Source organism: Pseudoliparis swirei, chromosome 12, assembly GCF_029220125.1.
Source record: "Pseudoliparis swirei isolate HS2019 ecotype Mariana Trench chromosome 12, NWPU_hadal_v1, whole genome shotgun sequence".
Lineage (NCBI taxonomy): Eukaryota > Metazoa > Chordata > Actinopteri > Perciformes > Liparidae > Pseudoliparis > Pseudoliparis swirei.
In genome coordinates this window covers 17,563,600-17,575,876 of record NC_079399.1, presented here as the reverse complement: position 1 = coordinate 17,575,876, position 12,277 = coordinate 17,563,600, and the positions used below count along the sequence as shown (strand labels likewise).

General features: G+C 43.7%; 2 protein-coding genes across 2 annotated transcripts in view; one reads left to right on the top strand and one right to left on the bottom strand.

Annotated features, from left to right (window-relative positions):
• The window catches only part of nt5dc1 (5'-nucleotidase domain containing 1), a 60,547-nt gene extending 48,641 nt beyond the window's left edge, over positions 1-11,906 (bottom strand). Inside the window, exons 1-6 of the mRNA XM_056428255.1 lie at positions 11,527-11,906; positions 10,350-10,441; positions 8,713-8,784; positions 8,473-8,582; positions 8,271-8,350; positions 8,093-8,174 (exon numbers count right to left, since the gene is read on the bottom strand). Coding sequence (XP_056284230.1) covers positions 8,093-8,174; positions 8,271-8,350; positions 8,473-8,582; positions 8,713-8,784; positions 10,350-10,441; positions 11,527-11,619 — 529 coding nt within the window. The 5' untranslated portion in view covers positions 11,620-11,906. The remainder of the gene's footprint in view (positions 1-8,092; positions 8,175-8,270; positions 8,351-8,472; positions 8,583-8,712; positions 8,785-10,349; positions 10,442-11,526) is intronic.
• col10a1b (collagen, type X, alpha 1b) lies at positions 2,148-7,985 on the top strand. Its single transcript, XM_056428254.1, has 3 exons — positions 2,148-2,345; positions 2,781-2,910; positions 5,551-7,985. The coding sequence occupies exons 2-3, from the start codon at positions 2,793-2,795 to the stop codon at positions 7,404-7,406; spliced, it is 1,974 nt and encodes a 657-aa protein (XP_056284229.1). The 5' UTR covers positions 2,148-2,345; positions 2,781-2,792; the 3' UTR covers positions 7,407-7,985.
• Positions 11,907-12,277: the final 371 nt, after the last annotated feature.

Genomic DNA, 12,277 nt, shown 5'->3' with positions numbered 1-12,277 from the left:
AAAACAGACACATTCGCTCAAGAATAATGGAAACAGGCTGGTTACAGACATGATTGACTTTAACCAGATTGTTATGGAGAAGTTTGACCACTTTAAAGAGAGGAGCTACTTTTCTTTTCACGTAGTGGCTCTACTCTGTCACCCAATGTAACATGTGATCTCTTTCTGACTCTATTCTGCTCTGAACCTCTTTCATGTGAGGGCGAAACTCTTTTATTTTGCAAACCTCTGAAACCCAACCCCATGTTTCTTAAAGCTGCTCTGAACCTCTCATGCCCAAAGTTACAGTGTGTTGATAGTTGTTATTGGACAGTGTTGAGCACGGTGTGTTCTTGAAATAAAGCTTTGTTTTTTACAATATTCTACTCAAAACCTCTTTTCTTCTCATTGTTGAGTGCTATTTAAACTGCGCCCCCCCCCCCAAAAAAAATGTCACCAGCCGCCACTGGGTTGTATGTGTAACTTTCCTGGCCATTATGTGGACTGCAGTCAGCATTGTGTTGCTTGCACCCTGTAGGTGCTAGCGAGCATGAAGATCTGATAGACATCGAATGCAAGATATTTGAATATTTAGAATAACGCTAATCTCTGTAATGCTCCAATATCGTATTTGGACCATTGGCGACAAGAACGATCAGCATCCAACACGACAGAGTCCACACGTGACATATATTTGTGATTTGTAATAATGCAAACGTTTGCTTGCTTGCCAACGTGAATGAATTGCAAGCTAGTTGATGTCGCAAACAACTGCGTTGAGTGGCTAACGTCAACTAATTCACCCAGACTAATGCTGCCGAATTTGGCTCGCTTCACATTAGCTAGCTTGCCATTCCTTTCATCGTGTTAGCGTACTCCATGGTAACTTGTTAAAAAATTAGCGAGTGTTGCCCAATGTTGGCACTGTAGGGGAGCGGAAGAGAGGCAAGGCACTCAGGAGCGCACATAGAAAGAAACGATTTCCCAGAAAAATTATTTTTGTGCTAAGCTAAGCTAGCTAGCGGCTGGCTACGGCTATGCACCAAATCAATTTACAATACATACCTACCAAAGGTGCTTCTGAGACAGTTTAGAAGCAGTATGATTACGATATGATTCTACTGATGGACAATACATTCTAATATTGATCTCTAAATGCCAGAGCATTTGTGTCCCAGTAAACACATAATGTATGATATGTTATGTTACAGCTCTATTTCATCCCTTAGTGTATAAAAGAAAAGACAGCTGAGGATGACAAGTATGCACTCATTCAACTGAGAGGATGAAGTAGGAAGTAACTTGGTCCCAAAACCTCACTTCTGCCTCCTGGTGTTGTAAAGCGGCACTGTAGATCCCTGAAGCAAACCAACTACCAGTCACAACAATCACAGAGGATATACAGATGTAAATCTGCCAGCATCATGAAAGGCTTTATGCAAGTTTTTACCTTGAAAACAGATCAAGTCGGTGGAGAGTGTTCAATACGTCTAAATTCAAACACTGCCTGCATCCTGTCAAACCAAAAACCTTTGTACCTGTCTGGAAATGGGCATTGAACCCTAAGAACTAAACTGCTCATCCTCCATACATGCTATGAAAATGTCAATAAACAAAAACAGTGAAAAAGATTTTTTTCACTTTTTTTCAAGTATTTTTAGATTGAACCAAAACCGACAGAAAATTGCTGTCTGGTACGTGTTTATTTTTAACACAGCCTGCTCAATAAAGAGACTTCAGACTTGAGGAAAAATATTCTCATTCTTTACTTTTCCAGTAAAAAACACCCCGTCACGAGCCACTTTGTCAATAACATGTTGTTTTTAGCCATAAACACCAGTGTTTGTGAAGTAAAAAAATGAAAATCCAGGCTAAAAAAAGGGACATGAAGACAGGGTGGTTAAGACTTCTGACTCATCTGTCAAAAAGCTCAAAACACATGTGTATATTTGACTGAATAAAGGGTAATAACTTTAAAATCTGCACAACCGCGTACCACAAATTCAACACCAACCGAGATTAATCACGAATCTAACTCGTTTTAAATTCAGGATTTATTTGCTGCTGCTCCGCAGACAGAGGAAACCAGATGAAGAGAGAGGAGACGGGGAGGAGAGGGAGGCAGGCGTGATGGTCCCACCTCTGAGGACATGGCACCCATCATTAAAGATGACATCAGAGTAGGGAGGGAGGGCCTTCCACGTGAGGTAGATGCCGGAGACCGGCTCGGTATAAATACCTGCAGTCCAGTGCCTGGGGAAGAAGCAGCTGCCTCTCAGACAGACTCCACAACTAAGGATATACCAGCACAGTGCCAGCAGCCTCCTGACCTCCTCAACCGTTTCTCTGGAGCGTAAACCTTCCCGGTAAGGTGGCTGTTGTTGTTTTTCTGATTCCAGGTCAGTGCATGAGGGGATTCCCAACTGCAAACCTGGCTTTACTGAGCGGAGTGCAGCCGGGCGAGCACATTACAATGTGCTCTGGCTGCCTTTACGCCTGTGATGAAGTTTGTAAAACTGGTAAAAGTGAGCACTTTTCAAAGCAGCCTCTCTCTTCAGGAGAGAAAAACTGATTGAAAAGTAAACGAAACATTCTGATATTTACTTGCAACAACCAATTCTCTTGCTGAAGTGATGCACGAACCACACTGCACATCACTTTCACCGTCGAGTGTCAGTGAAGCGCAGCAGCGCAGGTGCCGTGCCACTGAGGTCATCTTACGTGGTTATTTGGTTGCCGGTTGTCAACATGTGCAATGATGCAACAATTCTTATTCTAATAAATGGATTCTGTCTTTGCAGGTTTAGCTTCCCATGATGGACCTGAAGGTAGTAACAAGCCTTCTCCTCGTCCTCCTCGCTTTGGCTGAGGCTGAACGGTACTACCATATGCCAAAGAATACCAAGTCGGCCTACCCGGTGAAGAGCCGAGGTGAGTCACGCATGACTTTTCTCACATGGGTTGAAATTTTTTTTTGTTTTTACGATAAGAACATTCACGACAATCAAGTCTTAAGGCGACATACAGAAGCCCCAAATTTAACTGAGGGATATAAGCAGGAGTAGCATGTACATGCGTTTAGTAGAACAATGAAACTCCAGCCGAGAGCATTGTTCATTTCAAATCACTGCAGGCTGCACACTTGAAAAGGGTGAATTTAAAAAAATGTGTAAAATCGAGAAAATGACCCGAGACCCCACAGACCGTATGAGCTCCATTAGCCTAGTCTTAGTCTTTGTTCAACGATTAAAACAAATAGAGACAAACTAACCTGCAAAATAGCACCAGGTGAAACTTCAAGTTACAGTTGCAGTTAAATGTTCAGGTCATATGCTTTCAAATTGAAACATGTGATGTTGAAAAGCAAGGGTGTAGGCGTCCACCAAAAAAATAAACACATGCATGTAACTGCAGTTCACTTAAAAAAATGAATAATTAGGATGAACTCCTCCTGGAAACCACTTTAACCATTGATCTGGAAATCATTATAACCTCTTTGAACCCTGTAAATATGGCAGACAAACTTCTTAATCACAGATTTGTTACCAGTGTCATCACTACTACTACTACTGACCTTGCAGTCAGCTTATCTCTTATGCAACCTGGCAAACTGTGGGCTCATACACATCAGTAAATGAGGCGGCTCAAACTCCGCCCTCCTTCATTAACTGTCATCAGGGTGCACACCCAGCAGGTCCAATGCAGCGTCTCATTGGCTGTGGTCTAGAACTGTATACAAGTGTGATGTGGATTTCACCTCTAAAAGAGCACTTGTGCTCCGGATAAATAAAAGGTTAAAAAAAGGAAGCAGTTCTGGGTGTGATTAAAAAAAAAACTCAAAAGCAGTGGTCTTGGTGTAACTGCCAGGATGATGCATAACGCTACGTTTTATATCCCAACTAAACCAGGATTACATTTCTGTTTTTGACACTGGGATTCATTTCCCTAGTTCCATTTCTGAAGCGGTTCTGATGTGGTTTGCCTGCGTGCCACAGGATTAAAAGAGAACAGAAAGTCGACAATAAGAGCATAAAAATGGGACAAATCCCAAATGCAGATGTTACCACGTTGCAGGCACGCCCTAACAAACTGCTTTGTGGTATTAAAATCACGACACGTAATTGGAAAGAAAAAAAACACAACACAGACCGCAAAGAAACGCAGTTCAAATCCAACAACAAACCACAGCAAGTTTACTGCAGAGACTCCAAATAAGGGCGGTGTTTATTGAAGGCAACTCTGAATATGACCATAGTCGTGCTAACAGGTCATACCAGGTTCAGTTACTGTGGCCAGTATCATCACCTCCAGTTTGTGGCGGTTCTAGCTGCCAGAAAGTCTACTTCTGGCACAGATGTCCTCTTTGGGGTTTTCAGGCACGTCCTTATGTGGCTTCAAAATGACAGCCCTGTCAGAGCACTTTCTTCTCATCACAACATTTTGAAAGAGAGGTCAACACTATTGGACTGGATTCTTTGACGTCGTACATTTTGACATCGACGCATCTAGAATGATGGCGTATAAAAGCAATGGAGCGTGATTTTTCCTCAGAGATGCCTTTTTGATATTAAAGCCCTGGTAGACACAAATGTATATCTATATACAGACAAGCACACGCATAATAACTTCTAAAATGTCCATCAAAAAAAATAAAAATGTATGACGATAAATTTAAGAGAGCAAACTGGATGCCCTGTTGGCCTCAGGGCGAGGGCAGCGGGATTTCCCAGAGGCTAGCGAGGCAACTTTGTTGCAAGCTATTCCTGATCTCTCCGTCACCTCATTTCGTGTCATCTCTCTGCCGTCAAACATCAAAGTAAAGCCTCTAATTAAAAAATAACATGAATGAAAAGGAAAGGGAAAATAAAATGTCCCTACTGCCACATGGTTTATAGGCTGGAGTTATTGTCATGTTGACTTCTGTGATAAATATAGAAGTAAAATAACAAACTTGTGTTGAACACCAAATTGACCTTGCCCATAAACTCTACACTATGTGGCAGGAAGTGCAGAGAGGATGTTGACAATGTGCAGCAGACCACTAACTATACATTCAAGGCCATGAGCGGTGCAGAAAATTAAGGGGTGCAGTTTAGTGCGGGTACACTCAACCAAAAGGCCCAGCAGCTGGTGTGTTGGCTCCCACGGCAACAGGCGTAAGCTTTGTGAGAACGTCACCTCAGACCAGTGGTGCTGTGAAGACTATCATGGGGAAAAGGGAGTGCCCCCCCCCCCCCCCCCCCCGCCACACAATCATGGGCAGTAGTGTTTTCTGTCAGGTGATATGGAGAAGAATACTAAACCTAGGATTATTCAAGAACCAAGTGGCATCTTACATAATGCATTCAAAAGGCACCGATGCTTCAAAATAAAACCATTTCCTGATTATAATAAAACACCTTTTTTTTTTTTTTTTTTCCTTGGGCAATTGTTGTGTGCCTACATGTGGAACACTGTGGAATACGATTACTAGCAACAGTTGACTAAATCCAATTATGAACATAAAATTTAACCAAATTGCCGTATAATCTGAGAAATTACATAACGTGCCTGTATGTATTTATTCCCTAGCCGTTGCAGGCCAGCCAGGTGCTCCAGGTGAGCCAGGACAGCCAGGACAAATGGGGCCCTCTGGACCTCCTGGAGAGAGGGGTATGGGACATACTGGCCAACCAGGCTCTTCAGGTCCTCCCGGACCCCCTGGCTACTCTCAAGGTGGCAAACCCGGTCCCTCAGGTGGCCATGGGAAACCAGGTAGCTCTGGCCTCCCTGGTCAGAATGGCGAACGTGGCGCAACTGGACCAATGGGTGCCAGAGGTGCACCTGGTTCGCATGGATCCCCTGGACCTGCTGGACTTTCCTCAAGTGGAAAACCTGGAGCGGCTGGCTTCCCTGGAGCAGGGGGGCCAAGAGGTCAGTCTGGTTTGAAGGGACATCCTGGTGTTCCAGGTCTTCCTGGGTCCAAAGGAGATCGAGGCTTTGGAGTTCCTGGGTCTCAAGGATCAACAGGCGCAGTTGGATCAATGGGCCCATCTGGAATGCCCGGCAAACCTGGAGTTGGTAGATCCGGTGCCACCGGCTATCCCGGAGAACCAGGCAAGGGTGGTGTGTCAGGAAGAGATGGCGCTCCTGGGCCAATGGGTGCGCAAGGACCAAAGGGTTACACTGGGGCTCCAGGTATCGGAGCATCAGGAAAACCAGGCCAGAATGGTAACCCAGGTATGCCTGGATCTATGGGTCCTAAAGGCTCACAGGGATCAGCTGGTCAGCCCGGCTCAACTGGCAGGTCAGGTGTTGGCAAAACAGGTGAACACGGATTACCAGGTAGCAGAGGATCCCCCGGTACTTCAGGAACCACTGGTCAGAAAGGAGAGCCAGGCCCAACTGGTTTTACTGGTCAGCCAGGTGCTCGTGGTTCTAATGGCAAAGCTGGTTCACAGGGTGCAACAGGATACCATGGTGAGGGAGGCCGACAGGGACCTAAAGGCGACACTGGTTTGGTCGGTGCACCAGGTTCAAAGGGAACCAAGGGTGAACAGGGAGCTCAAGGTTTCACTGGAAAACCAGGTTCTCCAGGGGCAGCAGGTTCTTCAGGAAATCCAGGGCATAGTGGTCCTCAGGGTCAAAAGGGCACACAGGGCCATGATGGTCCCTCAGGAATCCCTGGTGCAAATGGTACCCCAGGACCAAAAGGACACACAGGCCTCACAGGAGGACCAGGAAAAGGTGGTGAGAATGGAAGGCCAGGATCTTTGGGCCAAGTTGGGCCCCCCGGTCCATCAGGTCCCTCTGGAATTAAGGGCCATCCAGGTTTTCCAGGCACACCTGGCCCAGCTGGCATGACAGCTAAGGGAATTTCTGGTCCTATGGGCCCAATTGGAAATCCTGGTGCCAGAGGTCAAGATGGTCGTACAGGACCTGCCGGTCCCCCTGGTCCTCCTGGCCAACCAGGAGAGCTTATCTACCAGCATGAGAAGAGCATGCCAATCAAGTCCCAAGAGGTTGTAATGTCTCATGAGATGGTGAAAGCTCCCATGTCTGCCTTCAGTGCAGTGCTGACCAGGGCCTACCCCTCAGCTGCAACTCCTATTCAGTTCAACCAGGTCCTTTACAACGGAGAGCACCATTACGATGATCACACTGGTGTGTTCACCTGCCAGATCCCAGGCCTCTACTATTTTAGCTATCATGTGCATGTCAATGGTGCCAATGCATTGGTGGCCCTCTACAAAAACGAGGAGCCAGTTATGTTCACCTACGACGAGTACAACAAAGGCTTCCTGGATCAGATGTCAGGCAGTACTGTTCTTATGTTGGACGGCGGTGACAGAGTCTACGTCCAGGTCCCCGATGAGGACAGTAATGGCATCTTTGCAGCAGATAATGTTCACTGCGTATTCTCTGGCTTCTTGATTGCCTCTACGTGATTTCACAAATCCAAATAAACCTCAAAACCTTACAAAACATTGAACTAATAAATTCCAAAATTAGATCGTAGATTGAAACAATATATGATTGCAATTTTAATATGGACTTAACTTAATTTTAACTGGCTCATTTCAAATATTTACAATAAATAATGTGCCAAAAAAATTATTGATTTACAGAAGTATTAATGAGTAAAATTTTGAAATATATGGTTTTAATTGATCCCTTTTCCCACTTCACTTTGTGCCTTCCTTTGTAATTCAAAGAAACATAAAACAGTATTGGATGATATCTTAAGTGGTGCTTTTCAACTGCCTGTAACATTTACAGCACATCTTTTATTTGCGTTTGTTTTTATTAATGTCTGTTTTTTAAGAATTGTCATGTAATATACATACAAAAAACACGAAATGTGCATAGTACACTCTCACAAGCACTGTGATCAGCGAAACAACACAGATTTAGAAATTCAAACTGCATTTTTTTTTACAAATAACTATGTCCCATTGTATGTGTTAAGTTATGTACCACTTACTGACCAAAATACAGAATAAAACTAGTTTGAAAAAGAAAAAATATTCTGTGTATTGTGTGTTTTCTTCTAATTAACAATACGGGTCCTTGACAAAAAGATATTAGAAATAAGAAATATACTGTGCGTACTGTTTTGGATTTAAAGGTGTACCTTTGAATGCAGCTGTGTTGTAATTGTGGTCGATGGCAGCAACCATGTCTTTCCAAAAGTCAGAATTCACCTCATTTCCTCGCTGTTTAAAAAAAAAAAACACAACACAAAAGTTACAATTCAATAAGTGTTTCTAATTTCAACTATTCATTTGAAACCATACCTCAGGAAATATTACCTTGCGCAACATGTCCACAACTCTTCCACAGAGGAGAGCCCCAGGTAGATCGAAGTAGTTGTCATAGAAATAGTATTTTGCTGATAAGAACAAAACAAAAGACCATGAACTCTAGTAACAGGTGAAAATCCCAGACAGACAAACACTTGAGAGCAAATAGCATACAGCTAATAGGTAATAAAGACAGACATAAACATCATACCAGATCTTGTGAAGGAGGTATTGAGGCTGTTGAAGTGCTTCCACTCCCTCTTTGGACCATAATGCTTAATGATGTCTTCTGTGCTGAGATCATTGGTTCCATGTGTCGCTCTAATCAACCAATAAATAAAAAAGTATCTATAATCCCACTTTAAAAAGGTAATTAAAAGCAATGACAATGTTGATAAAGTGTATGTGTTGGGAGGCAGATCTAATACGTTTCATGCACCAAAGAGCATACCGCAGGACAGTTCCATCCTCAGCCAGCTTCACAAGGTTTCCGTCCTCCAGATCCACCACAAGTCCTTTAAAACTGGACACAAATGTATGCATGTTAAAAATACAGAATATTAATACAGCAAGCATTATATGCAATCACTGCTGTCCTGTACTCAGCTCGTGACGACGATTCCCGAGGACAAGAGAAATTCAAAAATACGCGCAATAAGTCTCCAACCCTGACTTATCAAACGTGTTTCTTCCTGTTGTGAATACCAGATACCTTTGAAAATACTAGTTCTTTAAATCCTTTCGTGAAAAACTACCTGAAAAGCAACAAGGCTTCTTTGTTTGAACCTCTCACAACTCCTTTCCTCACAAAGACCATGAGCCGTGGTCAGAGTCATTGCAAAGGGTCACAAGCCAAAGAAAGGTTGGTCATCAATGGCCCATGAAGTAGTTCCTGAATGTGTTCAGCCGAGCTTAACACGAGAGTTTGACTTCAGTAAGCACAGCGGAACATCCACACCGAGAGAGAAGCAGAATATTACGAGAAATACACAGACAAGAAAATAAAGTTGGGCGTGTGTGTGACTTGAACAGATGCCAAATAATTGTTAATATACACATAATCATTTATTCATGATAATAATCACTAGCGCTTTGCAGGCTGATATATGGGCCAATATTAGCTCATTGAAGATATATCAATATTGATGTGTTGCCCAATAAGTAATATGAAACTGCAGTACAGACTTGTCAAAATCTATTTTAGCCCGTCACCATTTTACAAAAAGAAAATGTAAAAGATTTGTATCAAAGTTGTTTGTTTACGTTATGTGCTTACGAAAATATACGAGAAGATAAGTATTGCCATTTCTATATTGTTTTGATGATAAGCATTTGTAATGCTCGTCAACAGGTCGGATTTCGCACATTTTTTTTTTTAAAGAATAAATCACAGACTGCTCAGACTCCACGAGGCATCTGGCAACTACCAGTCCACCACCGACTGCACCACGGGGAAACCAGAATGCAGTCTGTGCGGGGCAGACTGCCAGGCCCTGCTGCTCTGGTGCTCAGAAACACATCTACTCATGTCGAAGGGGACGCCAAAAATCAACAATAAATTCAAGTTACTCGTGGTAGCTTTAAAATGCTGTAAACTTCGTTTTATGTGTCCATACAATACCTAATCTGCTCAGTAAAATGTGTCTGGGTCCTTTAAGGTATTTCAGGAATGCTTTCAAATTCAATAGTTTGGGTCTGTCAGAGTGACCCCCAAAATGTGAATTACATTCCATTACATGTCATCTAGCAGACGCTTTTATCCAAAGCGACTTACAATAAGTGCATTCAACCTATAGTACAAACTAAGAACAACAAGAATACAGAAAGTAACATTTCCTCAACATAGTTGAACTACAAAAGTACCATAAGAGCCATTTAAGTGCTAATCTGTGTTTTAATCCAGATATAGTCTGAAAAGATGTGTTTTTAGTTTGAATATTTATGTAATTTGGATTTGGGTAGAAACTAGGAGAGGGGCACATTTCTAAGTGATGCAGTGAGAGATTGCAGTGTTTTAGCCATATGTATGAGATGAATACTGTCTTAAAACATATCTAGGCAGATAAACTGCTACCGTTGCCGACTCACCAGAAATCCCAGGTCGCAGGGGTTAGGTTGAGCAGGTCCTTGTCATAGCCTTTATGCTCCACCAGATACCTGGCGAAGCTCTCATAGATCAGCTGCAAAAACAAAGAACAAATAACATCAACGGCAAGAACGAGCAGCACCGTCGTATTATTCTTCAAACGAAACACTGCACGGGGTAATTGATGTTGGGGGGTTTATAGATTTTACTTTTTTTTTTAAAGATGTAAACATATATGACATACTATAATCCTAAAAACCTGCAATTGCAAACATTCACTGCCAACTCAGAAACAAATAAAAGTTGATTTGTAGTCGCGTTTGTGTTCAAATTATGAATATTTGTAGCTCTTTTTCACCCTTTCAAACTGCTATAACATATAGTCAGTAACTCTTTCCCCCTGCTGTGCATCACTTGCTGGGTCAGGTGGGTTAGTGAGAGCTATTTCACTGAAAACAGCCTCTGGAGGCTGATGGCAACAGCATAAGATGAACATGCTCGGACTGGAAACACCAACAATGAGCTAAAAAGCAACTACTCAGTAGAGTGGTAATTCACTGTGTGTTTATCAATTATTATTTATTTTTTTCATCAGATATTTAGAAATAGATATCAATCATGAAGGTGGTAGTCAATGGAGAATTTCTTTATTGGGCCACCCATATTTAGTCTCCCCTATTCCAGGCACTGCCATGGGACAAGAGGAAGCATAAATGAAGTCCAGGCCTGATGAACCAGGTCATCCTGATTGGCTGGGAATCAAACAGTAATTTAGGGTTTGGTCCCTCGGTGTCACGGAATCCATCTGTGATGGCCTGCAGCTCCGAACGGCCGCGCTCGTGCAGCATGACATGATTCAGAGACGTGAATGTTCGCCGCCGACGTTCAACCTGCGAGTCACGCAGAGTGACTGCAGCATCAGGAGCATCGATTCCCCGCGTGCACACATTCCTCTCCACTCAGCCGCGAACCGCACACCGACGAGGAGTTATCCCAACACGATGCATCCGAGGAGACAAGTAGACCCCGGAGAGCGGATTGACGGCTGCGTGCTATTTTTAATACAGATGTGTTGCGGATCGAAGCGTCACGGCCACCGTATGATTATGTATCGGCGCTAGCTGCACGCGCTGCACGCGCTACACGCACACAGACAAACACACACACACACACGCTCACCCTGGAGGTCTCCTTCAGGTGGTAGCGGCAGAGCGTGTGGTCCAGGTCGAAGCCGATAACGTCGCTGTCCGACAGGCTGAAGTATTCGCTCATTGTCGCAGACGCCGGGGGGAACTGCAGGGGAAGCGCTCCGGAGCCGCCGCGCGTTACCGTGCACACATCGACTCGTGCACAGCGCCACAACGACACTACACGTCAATGTCACTGACTGCGGCTCGGCACGCGCGCTGCTCAGACTTCCGTCCTGACGGTACCGCGAGAAACAAATTAACCCGAGCCGGGGTTTTTTTTCCCCCGAAACGATTACCGGTGGACGGTCGTAAGTTACCTGTATGAGAGCACAAGTTAAACTCCTGTGCGCCAGAAGAAGGCGGCAGAGAGGCGAGTGCATGAGCGCGCGGCGCTTCCGGGTGTGGAGCGGAAAGCCGTAATGCACGGTGTGCGTGCGCAAAGTTAATTGGAAAAGCGCATGAATTTACCCATGAGGCACCGGGGTAAATACAGGCAGATAGGCCCCCGTGAATTTAGAATGAAAATAAGATGTAGTACGACATGAACATTATCATTACAATATTATAGGAGCCATAGTAACATGCATACAAACATACGTGATACACATTATTATTGTGAGGCTGTTTGTGTGGCCTTGTAATGCCAAATAAAACAACCTTATAGTAAACAAATTAGTTTGGTGTGAAATGCCCATTTTGTAACCTGCTGCCTATTTTTTTTTGTATCCTGAAGCTTCAGG